Source organism: Eucalyptus grandis, chromosome 3, assembly GCF_016545825.1.
Source record: "Eucalyptus grandis isolate ANBG69807.140 chromosome 3, ASM1654582v1, whole genome shotgun sequence".
Classification (NCBI taxonomy): Eukaryota; Viridiplantae; Streptophyta; class Magnoliopsida; order Myrtales; family Myrtaceae; genus Eucalyptus; species Eucalyptus grandis.
Window position 1 is genome coordinate 48,912,380 of NC_052614.1, and position 25,730 is coordinate 48,938,109.

Genomic DNA, 25,730 nt, shown 5'->3' on the forward strand with positions numbered 1-25,730 from the left:
TGGGTTTGCCTCTCTTGCGTAAATTCAATCTTTCAAAGATCCCCTTCCCTTTGCAATGCCAATGGCTCCTTTCAATAATCCCTAGTTTGGAGACACCCACTCACACTCTTGTCATTCTCATCGACACAACTCTTCTCCTCAATTGATACCCCATCTTGAGATTGATCATTAGTCATATCTAACATCATTAACTGTAGAAATTGTTGTACTTCGTTGCCCCATTACCGCCATTGACAAGTCCTATTCGAGCTCTCGACCTCATCGACCGCTACCCCTTATAGAAAATCCAACATCATAGTCATCAAATGGAGGTCAATTCGAGCTTTAGGCTGAACACAAGCGAGCCTAGATTTGATGCATCTTGAGGAACTATGGATTTTGGCATCCGAGAAGGTGGCCAGTAGCAAATAACTCAAATCCGACTTCTTGTCACTAGGACCAACTATGTGATGACATGAAGCTCACGGGGTCGTTAGTAGGGGCCCTGATTATGGTGTTGAAGAAGGAGGCAATGTAGAGCGAAGGAGGAGGTGTGAGGAAGATGAAGAAAGAAACAAAATTATAGAAAAAATGTTCTTGGACAAAGCTACCCTAAGCTGTAAATAAGATTGAAAGTTTGGGCTCTTATTTGAGACTAAATTAGCCACTTTGAGTCCTTATTTGATGCAGTGTCCACTTTAGGTTCTTTTTTGAGAAAATAAACCCACTTTGAGCCCTTATTTGAGATTTTCCCTCATAATAATAACAATAATATAAAATAATATAAAATTTCATTTTCGTTGAATTTGTAATCTGAAATAGTTAGGGCAATAATTATTCTTTTTCTTTCTTTCTTTTTTTGGGTAAAAAGTGCAATGATGATTCATGAGCCAACAAATTGCCCCACTAAACCAACCTAATCTCGTACCACCCATTTATGTTAATAAACATTTCTAGTTGATGGTGCAATTGCTTAAATTGCTTGCATTCAGTGTGAATATGTTTTTCTATCGCATATTTAATGCTCACTTATGGATGTTGATCTTTATATTTCTGAGCAATCCCAAAACCAATGCACGTTTTGTTGAATATTGCACTTTGAAAGTTAAAAGCAATTGGAATGTTGTGGTTGAGTGTTGAATGTGTGCAAAGAAATTATTAATTAAGAAGTGTAAATACATTATCAAATTGACTCTAAAACAAAGTAAGGAAAACTAGTTCGGGGCCACATATGACTTCATTGTAGAGGCAACTTGCTCAGAAGGTTTAGGAACAAATTCTTGTGGAGTTTGAAATAAGTTCATATTCAGTTGTTAAGCATCCATTCAACTTCTTTGAGAGGTTAAAGACTGACTTCTAGAAGAAGTTTCAAATTGAGTTCAGCAAGAGATTATAAGGAGTAGAGTTAGGGTGAGTGAGTATGCATAAATACGAAGATTGCGGTGTGAGATTGAGAAGCTAGAGATGAGCTCAAAGAGGGAAAATTGTCCAAAAGGTCTTGAACTTATGACGGTCAATTCATTCTTAAACCTTTCAATTTTGTCAATTTAGTACTAATTTTTTCGACAATTTACCAATTTAGTCCTATACATTTTGAAGATTTGTCAATTTAGTCATAAACAATTTAACAATCTACTAATTGGCCAGAAATCGTTGAAGTGACAATGGAGTCATCACCGACCATCCTACATTGCATGATAGGCGCTGACGTGGACAACTTTTACAATTTTTAATCTTTTCTATATGATTTATTTTCCTTTTCTTTTATTTTTCACTTTTTTCCCTCCGTTGGCCCTCACATGAGGCTAGCAACCTCAAAACCAGTTGACTTGATTTAATCTCAAACTAGCGCATAATTAAGCTCCAAGTTTGGTTCTTCTGTGAAATTTTCAAGCCATTCTCCTTTTTCCACTTACTAAAAGAAAGATGCACCCTATAAGAAAATAACAAACAATCATATAATATAGCATAATATATGTGTATATTATTCATATGCTCTTGTTATATATGAACTCAGGAGCAATTGCTGAAAAGTTCACATTCACAGGTTGCATATGTGTACATCACTAAAGGTCTGGCACTTCCATGTAATATCTCAGCCACAGGGGATTTTATCATAAGAATAGCTTTTTTGGAAAAAAAATAAAACTTTCATTGAAGATAAACAAATGCAAGGCTTTCATAAAATTAATGAATGAGGTGGGTTGATCAAATGATGGGGGAACTTATTTCGCTTCAGCCCTAGATGGAGATCACTTTTGCTAAACAAATAGAAAAAGAAAGATCTAACCAAGCAAATGAGTGAAAGTTAAAAAATAACTTGAGGCTAAGACAAGGTCAATGGGTTAAACCAAACTTATGTATAAAGCAAAAGGCATTGAAATTTTGTCCCAAGTTTGGAACCGCAAAGTGATCACATGATTCTCCAATAGTCAAAATTTCTATTCACTTTCATGCATATCGATTTTCGTCAACATCTCTTTTGGTATGCCTGCAGATTGATTTATTCCAACACGTTCACATTACGGGTGAGCATGGTCCAAATGGGCGGTTTACATTCAAGATCCAGAAACCAACCATTAACGGTTAGTTCTGAAAAATTGGAATAGGGAACCACTCATTGATTCTATAGATCCACCCTGAAACCGAACCGTCAATCTAGTCTAGTTCCCAAGGGTTTCCATAGAACCAATTCCACCAAGCTTCATGTGTTAGCAATGTAATGTGCAACAAAGAATTACACAACGGAATCACATCATCAAAGACACTCCTAGTTAGAGCCAATGAACTAATGCTATTAGTATGTTAGGAAGTGTGTGAGTAAGAGAGCACACTCATCAAACTTGTTATAAATGAGCAAAAGTAGATGAAGTATCTAATACAAATAATGATAAGTACCCTAGGGGTCTAAGTTTTTTCGTTATTTATATTATAATTTAAATATATTATATATTATCGGTTCGGTCTAGGTGGGCGGTTCCATACTTGGAACTGGAAACTGGGCTAGTACTCATTGGTTCCAATAAATTAGAATCAAGAACCGGACCGGTTCCCTTATGAATCATTAGTTATTGGGCAGTTCAGTCTAGTTCTGTGCGGTTCAATCTGGGCGGTCTAGGCAATCTGGGCGATACCTGGTTCATTTGCACACTCCAAATTCACATTATATGCTCTTGAGAAACTTATTAACAAGACCCTAACCATAATTGTCCGTTTTGTATCATATGTTTTACAACTAAGACATTTTTTTTTTATCTCAATTTGGAGATCTTTTAAACATATTTACCAATCGGACGGGCCATGTTAAATTGGAGGGGGTAAAACTAGTCCTTTGCTAGAAAAGAAAACATTTTGCTTGACACCAACATGGCTAAGAGAATTTCAAACAGTTCTCATACATCGATAAAAAAAAAAAATTTATGTTCCCTATTTAATTTTTAAATTTTGGGGAAAAGGCATGATCGATGACGTAATAAAAAAAATACCTACAATTCACTCTAGACATTGTTTAGAAAGAGGAGGGCCATGCGTAAATAGCACTTTCATTTTTGGGCTAAATGTGACCGGAGATAGAAAATCTTGAGAAGATGCTAAAACATGGAACTTCTAATTCAAATAGGTTAGATTAGAACATCAATACAAACTAATGGCCCACAAATTCGATTTGAGAGGCCCAAAGTTTAGGCTACTTAAGTATGGAATGGACTAAACTCCAACATAGTAATAATTGATTTGAGAGGCTTCTTCAAACTTTAAAACTTTTTCATATTGTAGGTGTCAAGACATCGCATGTTAAACTTGATAGTGCGATCCGACCAAAAAAAAAAAACTTGATAGTGTGAGAAATCTAACTTAATCCATGCATTATTTCCCTCACACATGTATGTCAAGGACTCAAAACAGAATTTTGTATTTTATTCTCTCTAGATCTTGCGTTAATAACTCATTACATCACTAATGATTTGATTAGTTGCACGATTGGTGATTTATTAAGGCCTACATAGCTAGGGAGAATTTCAGTTAAACATGAAAATGGTTTATTTTAATTGATCAAAACCTTTGCTTTCCCAAAAAATAAAACTCATTTCTAATAAAAGAAAAAGGAAAAGAAAAAAAATTAGTGGAGCCCACTTAGCATTTAGCAGATCCCAAGGAGGAGAAAAAAGAGGAACTTGCTTCATGAGTTTGACCCTGACTCCGTAAAGTTCGCCAATAATAGCGCGTTAGTACGTAGACGCAACCAACGACGAAGGACCGTGAGAAAGCCAAATCAAGTCGAGTCAACTTTTGATTAAGACAAGCCGAGGAAGGAAATTCATGCGTTCACATGGCTCATCGATAGGGGCGAGCATGATTTTCGAGTAAAACTTGAAATCTGAAAACTAGACCAATGGAAATCTATAACTTTTAAATTCTAAAGTATGTAAGATAGGTTCTAGGTTCTAGAAAATGAAGAACATATTTTAATGAGTGGGTTTCAGGTTTTTAGTTTGAGGTACTTGGAACCTGTAACATAAAATCTAGAACAAGTTTTAATGTTTTTTTTTTCCATGTCCTTGACTCCGTAAAGTTCACCAATAATAGCGCATACGTAGACGCAACCAACGACGAAGGACCGTGAGAAAGCCAAATCAAGTCTAGTCAACTTTTGATTAAGACAAGCCGAGGAAGGAAATTCATGCGTTCACATAGCTCATCGATAGGGGCGAGCATGATTTTTGAGTAAAACTTGAAATCTGAAAACTAGACCAATGGAAATCTATAACTTTTAAATTCTAAAGTATGTAAGATAAGTTCTGGGTTCTAGAAAATGAAGAACATATTTTAATGAGTGGGTTTCAGGTTTTTACGCATAAAATCTAGAACAAGTTTTAATGTTTTTTTTTTTTTGTCCATTTCCTAACTCAAAAGTTCACCAATAATAGCGACGAGAGGAACCAACGTGAAGGACCGTGAAAAGCCAAATCAAGTCTAGTCAACTTTTGATTAAGACAAGCCGAGGAAGGAAATTCATGCGTTCACATGGCTCATCGATAGGGGCGAGCATGATTTTCGAGTAAAACTTGAAATCTGAAAACTAGACCAATGGAAATCTATAACTTTTAAATTCTAAAGTATGTAAGATAAGTTACGGTTCTAGAAAATGAAGAACATATTTTAATGAGTGGGTTTCAGGTTTTTAGTTTGAGGTACTTGGAACTGTAACATAAAATCTAGAACAAGTTTTAATTTTAATTTTTTTTTTTTCTCCATGTCTCCGTGCGATCATCCGATATTTCATACTGTTAGATAATGAGTATATAATATGAAAGTGCTAGTCCGAATTTCTATTTTATGGCTAAGATTTTTACTTTATTAATGTTCATATTTTTCATATGTCTAAATATAAGTTATGATTAGTGAAAATAATATAGATGAACCTGGGTAGACCCTGGAACCGACCTTGGAACTTATAATAGGGTAAGTTTTAGGTTCTAAAGTATGTAAAATATGTTTTAGGTTCCAAAAAATAAGGAATTTATTCCAATGGGTAAATTTTAAGTTTTAGGTGAAACCTATACAAAATTTAGAACTGTTCATCCCTACTTTTATCTAGTTGAATTTTTGCCAAGATTTCATTTTCCTCTATTGATAGTTTTGTTCGTTTTGTATTTTTCTTTTTATGAATGATAAGCTTGTTTATTATTATTACATTCATTTTCATTTTGTTTAACTAAAAATGAAAAAATAATAAAAAAAAGAATCGGTCGAACCTTGGAATAGACCCTAAAACCTATGATAGGATAGGTTCGAGGTTCCAAAAATTGAGGAACTTGTACCAAAGGGTAGGTTCAAGTTTTCAGGCGGAACTTGTAAGGAATATGGAACCACTTACCTCTACTTGTCAATGAATGATGAACATTGGTTATTGGTCTTGTCTCCTGGACAAGCCTTCGCCTCAATTAAAAATTGCTTGGACAACTACTAACGATTGCTTGGTTTCAACCAAAAAAAAAAAAACTACTTGGCGATATCCAATCACCGATGAAGCATGGACCATGAAGTTTTTTTATTTGTTTATAAGTAAGAATTTATATACCAGAGAAACACAATAAGTAACTATAATAGAGTTATTGGTAAAATAACCAAAAAAATCTTAAGTTTATTATAAGAATATTAATTAAATCCTAAAATTTTCAATTTAGTCAATTTATACATTTTTAAGGATTTTGTTGTAGTCCATCAAACAAATTTTAACTAGAAACCGTTGACGTAGTGATGTAATCATCTTTGGGTGTCCTGCGTAGCATGCCAGTGATATGGAATGACATTATTTTGATTTTTTTTATAGATATTTTTCAGATTTTCTTTTTTCAAATTTGCTCAAAATGACGTTAATTTGATTGATCAAGTAGTAATAATTCTCCGAAAACCATAGAAATTATGATTTGTCTTTCATCCCACTCGATGTTACTATTAAACAATGCTTATTTTAGAGAGGAATAAGTGCATTCAAAATTTTAAGGCTTATTAAGAAAGTGCAATTACTAAAATATTCAAAATGTGCAATAAAGTTCTAAAGTTTGTCAAATTAATACAATTAAATCCTTCCCTTAACCTTATTTAGCTTAGCTTACGAAAAATACTAATGCGGTTTTTTTTTAATTATTGTTTTATCTCTCCTAACTAGGGTTAAATTTGTCAAAGCATTAAACATAAGACTAAAACGACATCATCTTGATCCAAATGTTATTTTGTTACCTAATTCTTAGTTAAACCTCATTAAAAAAGGATAGATCTTTATCTAGAAGAAAGGGAAATAAAAGCACACAGGTGAGGGCAATTGGCGAGGGTTGCCAAACTAGCAAAGTGAAGGAAAAAAAAGGGCACACCGATAAAGTCACACAAGATTTTTTGTTAGTTAAGTTGGAGGGAGTTAAAAAAGACTCAATTGCATTAATTTGACAAGTTTTAGAACTTAACTGCAATGACGGTTCATGAGTTAGGAATTACCTTTTTAAACCAACATGATCTCTCACCACCTATTTATGCACATCGACATATGTAGTTGATGGTGCATTGCTCAAACTACTTGCATTAAGTGTGAATATGTCTACCTACCGCATATTTAGTGGCCATCTATGGATGCGGATTTTTATATTTTAAGTTAAGCAATCCTAAAATCGCTGCATGTTATTTAGTATTCTTAGAATGTTCATTTGATGTACCCTTTGAGCTGTAAAAACAACTTGAAAATAGCGATTCAATGTTGCGATTTTGGGAAGTTATTATTAGTTAAGAAGCATAAATACATTATCAAAATGACTCTCAAACCAAGTAATGAAAGCTAGCTTGGGGCCATGTGTAACTTCACCATAATGTTAACTTGTTGGGGAAGTTCAATAGCAACTTCTCGTGAATTTGCTTGAGACAGCAGAGGAAATTGTTTTCAATTAAGTAAAAGTATGAACGCCTTTTTGAAGAAAGAAACCAGTTTTAGCTTTAAATTTATGAAACCAGATTAGTGTTTTCAAAAGAGAATGAGAAGAGGAAAGTGAAGGATCCTCTTTAAAGCAAAAGCAGCACTACCGACTGGTCAAAAGTACTTGTCTGTCGCGTCTGCCATGTGTCTCCCACTAGCTGGGTAGTTGACGGAGCTTTTTGACTCTAGGGGTTTGCATAATTTAAGCCGCGGGTCCTTTCCTTCTCGGAAATTCACCTTTGTTCTACCCCACGTTTCTTGATGTTTTCTTCGCATCAAGGGCAATCACATAGCTTAAATTCACCTCTCCTTGAGAAGCACTTCTTTTGCTAAATCTTGTCACAATTAATGCCTATTTGGTAATCATTCTATTATTGAGAATAATTTTTGCTGATAAATGATTTTTTCATTTTGTTCGCAATAACAATTTTTGACCATTTGAAGACACTTGGTAAATTGTCCAAATTTTTTAAAAATAAAAATGCATTTGGTTAAACCCTTAAAATTTCTAATTCAAACCATTTTCTTTTAATCTTTTAATAATTTTAATAATTTTATTAATTTTTTTCTCTTTTTTTTTTTTTCCTTTCTTTTCCCTTTTCATCTCCTCCTTCCTCCTATTGTTGGCCAGGGCCAATGACCGGTCATATGAGGGCCAGCGGCCTCGCTAGAGCGTCACTAGCCCCCGGTGACCCGAGCCACAACGAGGCTTGTTAGCCCAAGCCTCGGCAAGGCTCGGCCTCATAGTGGCTCAATGTCGCTGGGGCCGACAATGCTCTAGTAAGGTCACCAACCATGGCCAAGGCCGATGACCGGCCAAAAGGAAGAAGAAAAAGAAAGAGAAAAGGAGGAAAGAGATGAAAAGAGAAGAGGGAAGAGGAAAAATTAGATTTGATTATAGGAATTGTTCTCGAGAATTAAAAAAAAAAACTTTTTTTACTTATTAATTTTATTCCAAATCTATTTTGAGGAACAAAAAACAGGATTTTGTTCCCGAGAATAAAAAAAAAAAATGGATTTTTGTTCCCAAGAACAAAAAATTTACCAAATGGATTTCTATTCTTTTTTCATGATAGCGAACAAAATAATAGAATTAGGCACTATTTGGAGTGCTATCAAACGGGCCCCTTGATTTTTTTTGCATGCTGTGGTTAAATTGTTGGTGAATGCGTGGTAGATGATCAGCCATAAATTGGACTCCATCAAGGGGTCGTTTTGATCAACATCTGAACTTTGCTAGGCTGGCTACAAGTTAGTAATCGACTTGACTTGGAATTTTAAATAACTTCTTTGTACATGTATAGTACAAGAAAGAGACTTGCACATATAAAGATGCAATTCATTGTGCTTGTATGGTAGAGTTAGAGTGAGTAAGCGTGCATATGGTAATGTTTTAATTCACGAGAACAGTTTTTTTTAGACATTTTTTTATATTTTTATTCCCGGAACACTTTTTGAGCATTTGAAGACGTTTTGTGACTAAATAAAATGTTTGTTCTTGGAAGAAAATGCATTTGGCATGACCCCATATATTTTTGTGACTTAAAATTTCTTTTAATTTATTAATAATTTTATTACATTTTAATGTTTTTGTTTTCTTTTTTTCTTTTCTTCTCCATCTTCTAGCCGATCGTCAACCTTGGCCATGGCCGGCCGGTGACCGGCCAGACAAGGGCCTCGCCGGCCTCGGGGGAGCCTCGCCTGCCATTGGTGAGGTCCCCCGAGCCTTGGTCCCCCCAAGCCTCGCCCAATCACGACAAGGCTCGGGGGACCTCACCGGTGGCTGCGTTATTATTCTGTCCCATCCAAATCATGTCCCATTAACCATTTTTGACCCAAAAGGTAATACTAACTTTTAGTTAATCATATTTTCACAATAAGTAAAGTGGAAATCCTTCGTTTTTATGTATGTTTCCCTTCCCACGGTAATCACAAAATTTTGTACACTAATATTCTCGTGTCAAATTGTTGAATCAATAGGAGTATTGCAATTTAAAAATTATATATAATTATTTTATAGAAAAGTGCATAATTAAAATTACAAAACTGCACCTGCGATGCATGCATGCAAAAAATGGATGTTTAAAAGGTTTTACAGAATTTCCCTATTATGATATATTGGAACTACAATTTTGATGAAATGAAATTATCGACTCAATGCGAAAATATTGAACCCATATATGTGGAAAGCGAACAATATTCTAAGTTTTGTATGGAAAGGGTAACGTTAAACTCGATACTAATTTGTACGGAAAAGTGATATCCAAGAACAAGAAGCATGTCAGCTCTAATGAGTTGAAGCCTTGGAAGAAGGCTCTTGTTGAGGTTGCCCGTATAAAGGGATGGGAACTTAGAGGCAAGGGGGAATTCTATTGACACTTTTTCTCAAGGTAAATTGTTGCAAACCACATCTGTTTGGAAGAAACTTTGCGTTTCCAAACCCGCAAAAATTACCAGTTCAACTGATTTTAATGCTTGATTTCCGTTGGTTCAAGTAGTTGAAACAACTGATTTGTGTATCCACATGTTCCCTAAAGTCCTGTATTCTATCATGTCTTCGACTGAAATGAAATTTTCATGATTTGCTTCAGCCAAGCAGAACACATTGAAACGATTGTTGAAGGGGTCTCCCGTAAGCTTGATACAAAACACATGACTGAAACTGAAAATTGGGTTGAAGATAATGCTCAGGTGGAAGCCATAATGAAATTGTTGGATGTTGGCTCTGATGGTGTACGTTTAATTGGTATTCATAGCACCGATGGTGTTGGAAAAACAACTCTTGCCAAATTTATGTTCACAAGCTATCTTCTCACTTTGAAGGCTGTTGTTTCATTGAAGACATTCAGGCATCATCGCTACCTCATGATGGTCTTTTAAAATTACAAAAAAAGCTCTTATCATGTTTTGTTAGTTTAGGGATTATTGACCAAATTAAAGATGTTGGTGGTGGGATCAAGAAGATTATACAAGTATTTAGTAATAAAAGGTACTCATTGTACTTGATAATCTAGTCAAGCAAGAACAACTCCAAAATCTAGCCGGAAAATTTGATTGGTTTTGTTTCGGCAGCAGAATTATTATCACAACTAGGGAAGAAAGCACCTTAAATACTCAAGTAGACAAATCCAAAGGAATTTTGCCTCGTGAAGTTATTGGAATGATTTGATTTAGCACTTGATCTATTTTATAAGCATGCATTCATAAGTGACTCTACTGTAAAAGAATATGAGGATTTTTCCATAACAATTGTTCGTAAAGTGGGCATGATTCCTTTGACTGTTGTGGTCATAAGGTCTTATCTTTTTAACTTGGGCAATCATTTGAAGAATTCAGAAAACAAAGAAATATGGGACGAGACACTGAAGCACTTAGAGGAAGAGGAAGGTCTTTTTGACGATATCCAAGGTAAATTAATGATAAGTTACGGACAATTAAAGTACGAGGAAAAAGAAGTGCTTTTGGGTATAGCGTGCTTTTTCACCAATGAGGACAAAACATATCCAATCATCACGTGGAAGGATTGTGGTTACCGTCCTCACACTGCAATCAGGGTTCTCTCGCACAAATCCTTGATGAAAATTAGAGATGGAAGTACGTTTTGGATGCATTACCAAGTTCGAGACTTTAGAAGGGAAATTGTTCTTTGAGAATATCCTCATAAGATTTGTAGGGTGTAGATTTATGAGAAAGCCCTGGAACTACTAGAGGCTAAAAAGAGGGAAAAGTATCAAAATAGTCATAAACATTTTGTATTGGTATCAATTCAATCTTAAACTTTTTAATTGGACCAATTTAGTCCTAAACCTTTTCACATTTGTACTAATTCAGTTCATCCGACTAATTTAAGCCAGAAATTACTGATATGGCCGCTGGTGGTCTTATGTGACGCCACATGAACAATTTTTTATAATTTTTTATAATTCTTTTCAGATTTTTAAATTATTTTTTTTTTTTTTCCTTTTTTTTTCTTTTCTTTTTACCCTTGGCCGGCGAGGTCGCCGGCGGGCCAACCATCGCCAGCCACAGGCTAGTCGGGCGAGGGCCCCGCCCTCGCCGGCCACAAGTGAGGGCATCGGCCCTTGCCTAGATCCAAGCGAGGGTTTATTGGCCGGTGAGGGCCTCTGCACTCTCGTCGGCCATTGAAAAAAAAAAAAGAAAAAAAAGGAAAAAAAAAAAAAAAAAAAGAATTTAAAAAATCTGAAAAAATATATATATATAAAATATATAAAATTTGTCCACGTGGACCTCATAAGACCGACGATAGCCACGTTAACAATTTCCAGCTTAAATTAGCCAGATGGATTGAATTGATACAAATATAAAAAGGTTTTGGATTAAAATGATCCAATTAAAAAGTTTAGAATTGATTGGTATCAATGCAAAAGGTTTAAGACTATTTTGATATTTTTCCCGCTAAAAATAAACGTGATGTGTGTATGTGTGAAAACATTTGGTGCTAGAAATTCTTCAGATTTTTCTTTCCCATTGAAAGCAGCAAATTTGGTTGTAATGGATAACTTTGTTGAACGTTCCTTTCAGGGCCAAAGGTCTCAAAAGTTTGTAGGAGCTAAGAGTGACCGTCTATAGTTGGCTTTATTTTCTGGGTTCTAGTATATGGAAAGTAGCTTTTCTAAATTTAAAAAAAAAACAAAAAACAAAAACAAAAACAAAGAGCAGTCTACGTTTATCCCGGTAAAATGAAAAGAAAACTGGTTTCATGAAGAATTTTAAGATTATTTTCAACCCCACCTTTTTTAGAATTATACTATGAAGATTTTTGAGTTAATATACAAGTTGTATTTCCTGAAAGCAGAAACCGAAAATGTGATTGTTGGAAATATAATCCAGATAAGACACACTATTTGTTGTAAACAAAACATCAATGTAAATAAGATGATAACGACTTTATAATATCATTTCTTTTACAAATCTTGGAGAAGAAGAAAATAAGATATCACTGGAAAAATAATATAAAATTAGATGTGAGATACGGATATCCGAATCTCCTCAAGGCGATTAATTCCTGCTAATGATGCTTTGCAGATTCACAACTATACCTCTCAAGATACAACACCTCGAACCTATTTAGATTAGCACTATGCAAACAGGGCTCGTTGAACCGTTCAATTGAACCAGCACACCTAGAAAAATCAAAGGAGTAGAAAGGTATATCAAAGCTTTTTGAGGATCGAGTCGGAAAAACCAAAACTCTTCATGAAGCTATACGCTCCTATCTATTTATAGAGTTTTTTAGTTCATGACAGAAGAGATACATGAATTAAATAGATGCATGTATCCACGAAATTCATAAATCAAGAGATACGTGAATCCAAAAGATTCATGAATCCAAAGATACGTGAATTCAAGAGATTCGTGAATTCAATAAATACATTAACTAAAAATACATGAATCTAGGAAATTCATGAACTCAATAGATATGTAAACGAAAAAGTTTAGGAAATTCATTAATTCAATAGATACGTGAACAGAAAAGACATATCTTAATTTACTGGCTTTCGTTGATCCATTAACCATAATTATAATAATGATATCTTTAGTAAGGAATGGAAATTTGAAAATTAGTCTATTTAGAAGAGGAAGAAACAACTACGTGTGGGAAATAGAGTATGCCATAATTCTGGAAGCCGTATGTCGTATGCTCAATTATTGGAGAACTTGTTTGACAGTGCTTTATGTGTCCTCTCTGTTGTAGCTCTGTAAAACGTATTTTGCATGCTCAATGTTGAGTCCATCACATGCAGAAAAATGAAGATTTTAAAGCGCTAAGCCTGATGTTCGACGGCCATAGTGTCACACGAGAAGAATTAGCTTGTCTACCAAAACTAAGGTTTCTTTAAGTGAAAGAGTTTGATTTTTCTGACGACTTAGAGAATCTTTAGTCAGAGCTAAGATGGCTTTCTTGGCAAACATGTCAAATGACTTTCCAGGTGGAAAAATTTCACTTCAGCAAATTGGTGGTGCTCGACCTTTCCAATAGCAATACTAAAAATTACTGAGTTGGGTGGATCCAAATGAAGGTGTGATGTCTTACTCTATACACATCTCTCTATCATTACCTTATTCCCAATGATAGAAGCAAGATATATATCACTAGTCCCTACTTTATTATCAGTTTGAGATTTTTCAGAGTATTAACTCAAAAGGAAAAGCATGTGGAAACTCTTTTAAACTTTTTGTGGCTGAAAAGTCAAAAAACTCACCTCAGCCTATTTATTTTGGCTTAAAACAAGCAAAAATCAACCGCTTTCACGTTCTTGCCAAAGCTGAAATATTTCTTCAAATATTAAAAAATGGCGAGAAGTTTCATTTAAGAAAAACGTGTCAATGAGATTTTTTTTTTTTTTTTCAGATTTCTTCTTTCTTAATTTTCAATTACCTGGTTGTTAGTCAGATTTCTTCTTTCTTAATTTTCAATTACCTGTTCTTTAATTATGCTAGTGGTGGACCACGTGCCCCGCACACGATCTTGTCATATTGACCTTTAAATTTTCCACCAGGACATAGAAGTTTACTCCGCCCGCCTTTTTTGACCCCTCTCGGTCTCCGCGCGACTTCGTGTTCTGATTTTTGGCGACTTCCTTATATTTCCCAGAAAGTAGCCCTCAACCTCCCCACGTTGACTGCCCTCCTTCTCTTCACGGCGTCGATCTTCCTTTGCTGAACCGGCCCAATTAGCCATCTTTACAGAACGGTTCTCCGCTCTGGGTGAATAGAGCTGAGAGGATCGGCCCACAGATGGACTCCAATGGAGGTCAGGCTCTAATCACCATGGTCGCTTTGGCTGTAGCGAGAGTGTAAGTGCTCTAATTCCACTTCTTTTCGATCTCTTGTTTACAGATAATGCACAATAAAATAAAACTTTGCTCCTGTACATGTTTAATACAATTCAGCATGCTTGTGCAATTACTTTCCTTATTTTATTACGTCTGGATCAGGTTACAAGTCTGTAATTTTTGTATCACGAACTCGAGGAGGAATAGGGGCTCGGAGTCAACCTTGAGACTGGACGATGGGTCTGGAGAAGAGGAGGAGGCATTAAGGAGGGACTCAGAGTCAACCTTGAGAACCGACAATGCATCTAACGAAGAGTACGATGTGTTCTTGAGCTTCCGGGGACCGGATACTCGCAATGGATTCACCAGTTGCCTCTACAATGGCTTGAGAAATGCGGGAATCCGCGTTTTCTATGACAACGAAGAACTCAAGGTCGGAAAAAAAATTGATGGAGGTTTTTTGAAAGCACTTGACAAGTCTCAAATTTACATACCTATCTTGTCTAAGGGTTACGCTAATAGTAAATGGTGTCTCCGGGAGATTGCGCACATGGTAAAATGCACGTCAACATCTAATGGGAAGAAAGAAATACTTCCCATCTTCTATGACGTGAATACTGATGATGTTAAGCTCAAAACCAAGTTGTATAAAAAAGCCATGTCCGAGCACCAGAAGAAGTTTCGCTCCGATGAATTGAAGCGGTGGGAAGATGCCCTTCTTGAGGTTGCAAGTATGAAGGGATGGGATCTCAAAGGCAAAGGGTAAATTTCCTGTACTTTTTATGGTTAATATGCATAGTATTTACATTTCATTGAATGAAAGTTCGTCCCTCGAAATTCCCAAACATAAAGCATTTTGACATTTTTATGTAAGATTTGCATTAGAAGTTAAAGAAAGCTAGACCAAAACAGCCGAGAACCCATAATAGAAAATAGAAAATGCCTTTTTTTTTTAAAAGCACAACAAATCGACTCAAACCCAACCGAAACAAGGCATTTTTTCAATTCATGTTGGGTTAAGCCAATATGACCAGATAGGTAAGACAAACCTTTTACTTAATCGTATTTTTCACTAAATCAATTATTTTACTTAACCGTATTACCACAATAAGTATAGTAGAAATCATGCGATTGTCTGTATTTTTCACCTCTGGTGGTAATCATCAATTTTGTACAATAAAAAAAAAACTCATGTAAAATTGTTTGATTAATAGGAGTAATGCAATTTCAAAATTATACCAAGACATGATTAGATTTTTTATTTATAAAAAGTGCATAATTAACATTATAAAAAGTGAACATGCGATACATCTATGCAGAAAAGGGACATGTAAAAGATTTTACAAAATTTCCTTATTATGAAATATTATAATTATTCTTTAATGAAAAGGAAATATTGACATAGTATGAAGAAATTGAACACACACACATCTTTTAAAGAGCTAATTCCAAAAAAAGAAAAAGAGAAAAACCCTAAACTGTAGGTCCAGTCCTAAATCTGCCCTAAATGTTTTTTTTTTGTTTAAAAAAGTTCCAAACTGTTTAGTCCCAAATCTGCCCCCATACCTTTCTCTTATCTCAAAAAAAAAAAAAACTCAAAACTTTAGGTCCACTCCCAAATCTACCCAATTTTTTTTTTGTAAAAAAGAAAATAATCAATTTTTACTATATTCCTAAATTTGCCACCATTAGCGCTCTGCCCAAAAGTTGCAATTAGTAGTTCTTAATTTTTTTATATCCTAGAACGGTTTTATTTTGGAAATAATTTTCCACGTCGCTTTACCAATGTGTATTTTTTATCGATGTGGAAATGCCACTTTAAGTTGGGACTGGACTATGAGATAGATTTGAGAATATATTAAGAGTTTTTTTTTTTATTGTACAAATGGAGGGTAAAACCCCAAATTGGTACACTTGTTAATTGACACGTGTCATCTAACTCAGCAATTTGATAATAAAATTTAATAGAAATTGACGTAAGATTGTCAAAAAAAAAATTAGTTTATGTTAAATTTGTTACATCTCTACCAATGCGGGATCTTTTGTGATATTAACTCTTTTTTTTTTTTTTTAGACAAAACAAAATTCGAGGCAAATTTGGGACTAGACTTAAAGTTTAGGGTTTCTTTTGAAAAAAAGGAAAAGTTTGGGGTATGTTTGAGATTGGACCTAAACTTTCAAGTTTTTAATGAGACAAAAAAATCTGGACATATTCGAAATTGGACCTAAAATTTAGGGTTTTTTTTTTTTCAATTTTTGGAGTTCCTCCCCCCCCAACCCCCCCAAAGGAGGAAAGATGTGGTGCCGAAAAAAAAAAAAAACAAAATACACAGTGATGGTTAATATTAACTATGCTTGAGTTAAGTTGCTTTATGTCCATGTCGGTCATGTGGTGATTACCATCTTGCCTCTTCCATCAACCTTTGGGAAGTACGCCTTCACAAATGTGTACCTGAGTAGCCAGGCTTTAGCGAATACTCACAGGACCCAACTCCACCCTACTCGTCCTATCTCTTGTATTACATGTTGTGATTGTCACGTACCAACAAATCACCGACAACTTATCTTATCCCCTTTGGAAAAAGAGAAAGTAGGGAAAACAAAAAGACAAGGGAAAAAGTGGACACGTCAAATCAGAGGACAATAATACCGTGAATTTTGAGTTTTGCGCTCTCACAAACCTCAACATATATATAATCTTGCCTTGAACAAGTTTTTACACTTTTTTGGCCCGAAACCCGTTAAACTTTCACAACTGTTAAATATTGATATGTAGTTTGGGCCAATTACAAAATAAATCCCAAACTTTATGTTCAGTTTTGAATCTACTCCAAACCTTTTTTTTTTTGTCTCATAAAAATCCCAAACTTTAGTCTCATAAAAAAATCTCAAACTTTAGGTCTAGTCTCAAGTCTACCCCCAAACTTTTTTTTTTTTTGGTAACTCAAGGAATCTCGTAAGCCGACAGTCGGCGAACAAACCTTGGGAGAGCAACTGCAGGATCTACCACCACAGTACTCCAAGTAAGAATCCCTAACGACGCCTCTGGGATTTGAACTTCTCCCCTTCATGAGGGGGAGAGAGCCCGAACCAGCTGCACTTTGGGCAGTGGTAAACTTTCTTTTTTTGGTAACCCATGGAATCTCGTAAGCCGACAGCCAAGGTGAGCAAAACCTGGGAGAGCTCAAACTTTTCTTTTTTTTCAAAAAAAAAAAAAAACCCTAAACTTTAAGTCTAGTCTCAAATCTACCCCGAATTTTCTTTTGTCTAAAAAAAAAAGAGTTAATACCACAAAAAATCTCGAACTGGTAGACATATAACAAAGTTACCACAAACTAATTTTTTGACCACCCTCCATTAGTTTTCATTAAATTTTACTATCAAATTACTAAATTAGATGATATATGGTAATTAATGGGTGTACCAAATTTGGAGTTTTACCTTTTGTTTGTATAAGAAAAAAATCAAGTTTAAGTATATCCTTAAATCTATCCTATGGTCCAGTCCCAATTTAAAGTGGCATTTCCACATCGATAACAAATACACATCGACAAGGCGACATGGAAAATTATTTCCAAAATAAAATCATTCTTGGATAAAAAAAAAATTAAGAACTACTAACTGCAACTTTTGGACAAAGGGCTAACGGGGGCAAATTTAAGACTATAGTAAAATTGATGATTTTCTTTTTGACCAAAAAAAAATTGGGATAGATTTGGGATTGGATCTAAAGTTTTGAGTTTTTTCTTACACAAAAAGAAAGTTTGGGGCAAATTTGGGACTAAACCTAAAGTTTGAGGTTTTTTCCAAGACAAAAAAAAAGTTTAAGGCAGATTTAGGACTTGACCTAAAGTTTGGGGATTTTTATGAGAGAAAAAAAGTTCAGGGCAAATTTGGAATTTGACCAAAATTTTTAGGTTTTTTTTTTTTTGAATTGGCCCTCTTTAAATGTTGTGTGTGTGTGTGAAAAGCATCTCCATGCACAAAAAGAAGTGTGGCCCTAATGGACTGAAAGAAGGCTCTTCCGGAGGGGAATTTTCTTTGGAAGAAACTTTGTGTCCAAAATCTCAAACTATATCGATGTGGCATTAGATTAGAAGTTAATGGAGTCCTGACTAAGATTGTGCTTGAGAACCTACAAAAGGTAATGAGGCGTGGGTAAAAAATGTTTTCTCAAACCTACAGAAAAAAGTGTCAAACCCAACCTGCACCTGAAAATTTCATGTTCAACTGATTATAATGCATAATTTCCATGCATAGAGTTATGTATCTACATGTTCCCTGGAGTCCTGTTGTCTATCATGTCTTTGAATGAAACGAAGTTTTCATGCTTTGCTGCAGCCAAGGAGAACAAATTGAATTGATTGTAGAAGAGGTTTCCCGTAAGCTTAATTCAAAATGCAAGATTGTGACTGAACATTTGGTTGAAGATACTGCTCAAATGGAAGCCATTATGGAGTTGTTGGATGTTCGCTCTGGTGGTGTACGTTATGTTGGTATCCATGGCATGGGTGGTGTTGGAAAAACAACTCTTGCCAAAGTCATGTTCAACAAATTAATTTCCCACTTTGAACGCTCTAGTTTCCTTGAAGACGTTCGAGCATCATCACAACCTCATGGTGGTCTTTTAGAATTGCAGAAAAAGCTCTTATCAGATTTGACCGGTCATGGGATTGCTAACAAAATTAAAGATGGTGATGATGGAATCAATATGATAAAAAAAAGCATTGAGTAACAAAGAAGTACTTATCGTACTTGATGATCTAGACAAGAAAGAGCAACTCAAAAATTTAGCCGGAAAATCTGATTGGTTTTGTTCTGGTAGCATAATCATTATCACAACTAGAGACGAAAGCGTCCTGATGGCTCAAGTGGGCGTATTTAGTAAAGAGGTCCTGAACCAACCTGAAGGTATCTTGCGTTATGAAGTTTGTGGAATGAGATTTGATTTAGCACTTCATTTGTTTTATAAGCATGCATTTAGAAGTGACTCCGCTCCAAAAGAATATGGTGCTCTTTCAACAGAAATTGTTCGTACAGTGGGCATGCTTCCCTTGGCCGTCGCGGTGATAGGGTCCAATCTTTTTGACTGGGGCAAAGATTTGGAGCATTCAGATAAAAGAGAAGTATGGGACGAGACACTAAAGAAGTTAAAGGAAGGTCCTTTTAAGGATGTCCAAGATACATTAATGATAAGTTATGAAAGATTAGAGGATAAGCACCAAGAAATATTTTTGGATATTGCTTGCTTTTTCATCACTACCGACAAAACATATCCGGTTATCATGTGGAAGGATTGTGGATACTTTCCCAGCATTGCAATGAGGGTTCTATCTCAAAGGTCCTTTATCAAAATTAAAGAGGACAATAGATTTTGGATGCATGATCAAGTTCGAGACTTTGGAAGGTACATTGTTCTTCAAATATATCCTCGCAAGTTTTGTAGGGTGTGGATTCCCAAGGATGCCCTGAAACTACTGGAAGGAAAAAGGTAAACGGGAACTGCATATGTTTGAAAATATTTGGAGCAAGAAATTCTTTGAATTTTTCTTTCCCATTTAAACCAGCAATTTGATTGAAATATGCATCCAAAAAGATAGCTTTGTTTTCCGTCGCTTTTGTCTCGTCGGGGTCACATCTTCGGTCAAACCTTCGGTCAAGGGTCTCAAAGTTTGAAGGGGAACCAAAAGAGATTGCCCGAAGGTTTGCTTTATTTTCTTGGTTCCAGTGAATTTTTGAAAAAACTAAGAACAGTTTACGTGTGATCCAGGTGAAATGAAAAAAACTTGCTTTATCAAGAAATTTTTAGATTATTTTCACTCAGATATTTTCAGAATAAACGAAGAAGAATTTTTTAATTAATATGTTGAATTATATTTCCTGAAAAGTAGAAATCGAAAATTTGATTCCTTCATACTCGAAAATTAGTTGATGCAGAAGAGGAGGAAACAACCACTTGTCGAGAAAAAGAGTTTGCCATAGTTCGAGAAAGCGCATGTGGCGAGTTCAACCATGACAGAAATTGTTTGACCATGCTTTTGAGCCATCTCTGTTGTAGCTCTGTAAAACGTATGTTGCATGCTCAATATCGAGTTTGTCATGTGCAGAGAAATGAAGATGTGGAAGCACTAAGCATGACTTCCGATGGCTGCAGCCGTAGCATTGAATCTAAAGAATTAGTTGCTCTACCAAATCTAAGGTTCTTTCGAATGAAAGGCATCGATATTTTGGGCAACTTCAAGAACCTTCTTTTGGAGCTAAGATGGTTTTCTTGGGAAATTACGCATAAGGAATTTTATGCAAAGAGTTTTCATTTTCCTAATTTGGTTGTGCTAGACCTTTCAAGAAGCAATATCGAAGATGACTGGGGTGGATGGAGTCAAATGCAGGTACTATATACCTTGCTCTGTTCACCTTCTTTCCATGTTTACGGATCATTTAAGCATGGTACACGGGCCGTTCTGCCTTGATCTCAAATTTTTTGTGCTAGTCTAACTTCTAGAGTCGACTACTAACAACTAAACACATTTGAAAATCAAATGAGAGGAAACTATAGAATCACATGGCATCAGCATATCATCCCAGCAAATGATATTACGCGCGGAACATCATTGTTGTACTATAATTCGTCCATTCATTACAGACTGCTTTAGTAATCGAGGCACAGAAAAATATGATACGCGTAAAATCGGTGCTAGCAAGAATCATTAGCTGTGCTCACCGGTCCATAGTATTATTCAAGCATCCATTATCGCCTTGGTTTGAGGAATTCAAAGATTTACGTACTTTGGAGTTTGGAGTTTGGATGCTTTATGGCTTGTTGAAGTCTCTTTTCTAACGGGTCTTATATACTTTTATATTCATACTGTCTCTTTCTATTTTATTCTTCACACTTTTAAAACTCGATCATGATGAATTATTGTGACATCGTAAGTTTCTTTTTATGATGCATTACAATTTTCCTTATAGTAACTTAATTATGACTCTACACCATGAAGATGCACGAGTGAGGAATATATAGAAGTGCCCAATTCTAGACTCGAAATATAGTTTTATGTGTAACGCTCTTAAAACATGGGAAGATGTAAACTTCAATGGCAATTTGCGAGCAGATTTCTATTAATTCAATACCGAAACAAAAACTAGTTTGCGCATTGTAAAATTTGAATGATAGATGGTGAGTTCGAAATCTTGTTGATAAGTAAGAACTGATTGGCAAATTTTTAGTTCAATAAATTATCAACAAAATAACAATTTTACCATCATCAAACCTAAAAGCGGATTACCAATTGTTTTTGAATATTACAAGTGAACCCCTTCATTAATTAGTAGATTATGATTTGCGTAGATACTTTAACAAACAAAGTACTAGTTTCCATGGTAAATGGTTAGTAGATAATGGCCATTGCTTCGATTTTACCGAGTACCAAGTTTTATTTTTCAGTAACATACAAATATATTAATTGATTAATCAAGTTGAAATACTCTTTTAGACTACGAACTATCTTTTGCTGGTTGATTATGGATTGCTTATACACTTTACTAGTAGTATTGGTTGACAATTGCAACTTATGAACAGAAAAACTATCGTACTATAAAATCACAGTAAAATGTTAGATTTATTTTGATTTTACAAGTACTTAAGCTTGCGAGTCAGAAAATGACTGACGAGATGATTGATTTACCAGGCTGCCCTAGTAGATTATAAACAGCCTTTCGTTTTTGTACAAATGAGCGGGTTTTTCATTTGTAGAATTTGAATTAATTGCTTATATAGTTTACTAGTGGTGTCGATTACCAGTGATATTCTACAAACAAACTGTTTTATCACTATAAATCTCTAGTAGCTTATGAATTTTACTACTAACTTACTATTCCACCACTAAGGTTTAGATACGAGTAGTAAATTTATAAAAAAGGAAATAATTTTCAATTACATTGACCTAGTTGCGCCAATTGCAAGTAAATGAGAGAGTATATTGAATTATAAGAATGATAATATTTACTCTGTAAAAAAATATAGGATGATCGATGTGTTTCATTCTTTTTAACTCCACATTGTCTTTTCCTACAGATGACTAAAAAATTAAAAATTTTGGATTTAACGGATTGCACAAAGTTGACGAGGACACCTGACTTCTCTAATTTCACGTCTTTGGAGACGTTAGTACTTGCTCGATGTTCCAACTTAATCGCAATTCACCCCTCCATTTCTAAGCTTCAACTCCTAGAGACTTTGAATGTCAAAGGGTGTGGTTCTCTTCAGGAGTTGCCTGAAGAAGTCAGTTCTCTACAATCTTTGAAGCATATCATCATGCCTGAAAATTTTCAACCCTTGAAGCTTCCGGAGAGATTTGGCAACTTGAAATCTTTGTTGAGTCTTAGATTAAGCCTGCACCCCAAAATGTGCCGACTTCCAGACTCAATTGGAGGGGCGATGAATATTACATGCTTAACTTTACGCGAGTGCGTGGGGATAAAGGAACTTCCAAGCTCAATTGGGGAATTAAAAATGTTGGAAGAGCTGGATATATCAAACTCAGGCATAGTTGAACTACCTGATCTGATCGGAAACTTAAAGAAACTAAGGGTGTTGGCACTAAGTAGAACGAAGATAAAGGAGTTTCCCCATACTATTGGAGGACTGGAGATGCTTGAAGTTTTAGATGCCCACAAAGCCTGGGATCTGACAGATAAGAACTTGGAGGAAATTGGGAAGCTATTTCATTTGAAGACATTGATCTTAGCATTTACTAGTGTTTCTAGACTGCCTCCAGAGATAAGTCGTCTCCATCTCCAAAAACTTGATGTAGGTTCAATTGACCTTCAACAAGTGCCGTCTCTTCCATCAAGTTTGAAATTCCTTGTGGTTCAAGCTATGGACTTCTCTGTTGTCCCTCACCCCTCAAGCATCACCGATTTAGAACAACTGGAATTATACAGATTCAGCAATTTGAGACGTAGACATCACTCTACTAGGCGGGACTATGACTCAAAACTTAAAGCAGCTTTGATGAGGGAGCAACCGTGCTATCAGCTTCCATCTCATTTGTCGGACTTGAAACTCAAAAGCATTAGTCCACTGCCACATTTTTCCAACTTATTAAATTTGAGAGTTCTGCATGTAATTGAATGTCCAATATCACGCCTGCCGGTCACACTAGGTCTAATACATCTGAGGAAACTGTACATAATAAGATGTGAATGCCTTGAGGAAATACCTGGTCTGTCACTCTTGAGAAGTCTGGAGCGCTTGGAACTAAAGGGCTTGAACAGGCTAGTTGAGATTCAAGGTTTGTCGGAACTGGAAAATTTGCAGTACCTCCTCCTTTCCAGTTGTGATTTAATAGGACAGTTACCCAATTTATCCAAGTTGGGTAAGCTACAACATCTAGAGCTAGAAGCTTGTCCAAATTTAAGACCCATTGAGGGCATCGAGGGCTTAGAAAGCTGGGTGTTTTGTAGTCGTGGCCGCACTATCCTGGAAAGATTGTTGAATATCTCGAGATCGACTTGGTTTTCCCACAGATTGCCTATAACCGATGTGTTCCTAAGTTTTAAGGGACCAGACACTCATCATAGTATTGTCAGTTATCTTCACTCTCGGATGCTTTGGAAGCAAATGTCTGTTTACAGTGATAATGATGACTTGAGGTCCAATGAAGAGACTGGGGAAAAGATTCTACAAGCACTCGCTAATTCTAATATCTACATACCCATCTTCTCTAGAAACTATGCTTCCGGTCATTGGTGTCTCCGCATACTTGCTCACATGGTTAAATGCACATCAGAATCAAAGGGGAAAAGAAGAATCCTCCCCGTTTTCTATGATGTGGAGATTGATGATGTTAAGCTAAAAACTGATTTATACAAAAGCGACCTAGACAAGCACCAGGCGAACTTCAACCATGATGAAACGAAGTCATGGAAAGAGGCCCTCATTAAGGTCGCAGCATTGAGGGGTTTCGTCTTAAAAAACAACAGGTAAATCTGCTCTTTCGCCACTAAATCATGAGGTAAACAAGTCATTCAATTGAACTCTCCCAACACTCAAGAATTTCAAAGTTATTGCAATGCAACCCTTTTGCATACAAATTGTCCACTCAAGCAAATTCAATTTTATAGAATAAGAAGCAGATCCGGAGGAACTCCATGGTCGAATAGAACGAAATTGCATACTATTACGGCCGCACACATACATACATACACACATACATATATATATTTTATATATATATATATATATATATTCGGAGTTAAAGATCTTCAGGTTACAAGTGTTTGAGAAATCAAATCAATGGTTAGATCATGACTTTAAGGGAAAAGAGCACCACAAGGGCTGTAACTTTCGTACGGCACTCACTTAAATACCATAACTTATAAATAGTGCTCACTTGAATGTCATAACTTTCTTTCTGATTATTTGAGTGCCATACAACTTTTCAACCGATTATTTTAGTTCTGTAACTTTTTAAAAATGTGCACCATAAATGCTATGCCACATCGTATTTCTGAAACCTGCTTGAACTTTAAAAAAAAAGGATGATTAATTGAAAACAATGATACTCAAGTAAAATTTTTTAGAAGTTATGAAACTTATGTGATTGGAAAAAAAGTTATGACACTAAAGTAAACGCCATACGAAAGTTGTAATGGTGTGGTATCCTTATCCTTCATCTTGAAATCCTTTAAATTTTGTCTGTCCAACTAAAATGAGCTGTCCTTCATTTGTGCATTGCTGCAGCTACGAAGAAGTACTTCAATCGGTTACTGAAGAGGTTTATAAGGCAAGGAAATTGTTAGATGTTGACTCTTGAAGGCTTCTTTTGGTCGGTTGTCAAAGTAAAGGTGAATGTGTTTGCTATCAATGAAATGAAATTCTCGCCAACTCCATTCTGATTCTATTGTTTGGAGGATCTAGATATTTCATGTGTTAATGAAATTGGTTTACGCTGCTAATGCTTATGTGCATTATTTACAAGGTTAACTAATATGTATGAACAAGTATATCAGTGAACTCCCACGCTTTATTAGAGGGTTAGTTAAGCTTATACGTCAAGATTTACAAGTGTGCTTTGCAATAAAAGAAAAGGAGCTCCATACACAGTTGGGAAAATTTGAATCATTGGTAGAGTTGGATTGGCAACTCTTAAAGATAGTTGATTTGCCTGATTTACTTGTAAGAGTTTTCCAAGTGTGAGTTACATTAATTGATATTATAATTTACCGTTTTACGGGGTTGATTTAATGTGAGATAGAAGATTTCTTAATTAGTATAATATGGGGCTAGCTAGTATGGGCCAAGTTGAGCCCGACCCATAAAGAGAGGACATGGTTGGAAACTCTATAAATAATACTCAAGTTTCTCATTTAACCTTAATACACACAATTATACTCACAAAGGAGTGTTTATTAAGCGCTAAGGTAAGGAGCCGTCTCGTTGAGCTAGTGATTCAAATGGCATATAGAAGAAATTCATGAGTTTGGATCAT

At 35.4% G+C, this 25,730-nt stretch overlaps 3 protein-coding genes across 3 annotated transcripts; all 3 read left to right on the forward strand.

Moving 5' to 3' along the window:
- The first annotated feature begins 14,093 nt into the window (after window positions 1–14,093).
- On the forward strand, window positions 14,094–18,973 carry LOC108955844 (TMV resistance protein N-like). Its single transcript, XM_018864566.2, has 3 exons — window positions 14,094–14,259; window positions 14,401–15,000; window positions 18,580–18,973. Exons 1-3 carry the CDS (start codon window positions 14,201–14,203, stop codon window positions 18,971–18,973), a joined length of 1,053 nt encoding a protein of 350 aa, XP_018720111.2. The 5' UTR covers window positions 14,094–14,200.
- Window positions 18,974–19,100: 127 nt separating this feature from the next.
- On the forward strand, window positions 19,101–23,252 carry LOC104435535 (disease resistance protein RPV1-like). The gene is made up of 4 exons (XM_039309716.1): window positions 19,101–19,729; window positions 20,297–20,627; window positions 22,313–23,186; window positions 23,218–23,252. Exons 1-4 carry the CDS (start codon window positions 19,101–19,103, stop codon window positions 23,250–23,252), a joined length of 1,869 nt encoding a protein of 622 aa, XP_039165650.1.
- Window positions 23,217–25,289, forward strand: LOC108956352 (probable disease resistance protein At4g19520). Its single transcript, XM_018865732.2, has 2 exons — window positions 23,217–24,222; window positions 24,983–25,289. The coding sequence occupies exons 1-2, from the start codon at window positions 23,252–23,254 to the stop codon at window positions 25,053–25,055; spliced, it is 1,044 nt and encodes a 347-aa protein (XP_018721277.2). The 5' UTR covers window positions 23,217–23,251; the 3' UTR covers window positions 25,056–25,289.
- The last annotated feature ends 441 nt before the right edge of the window (window positions 25,290–25,730 follow it).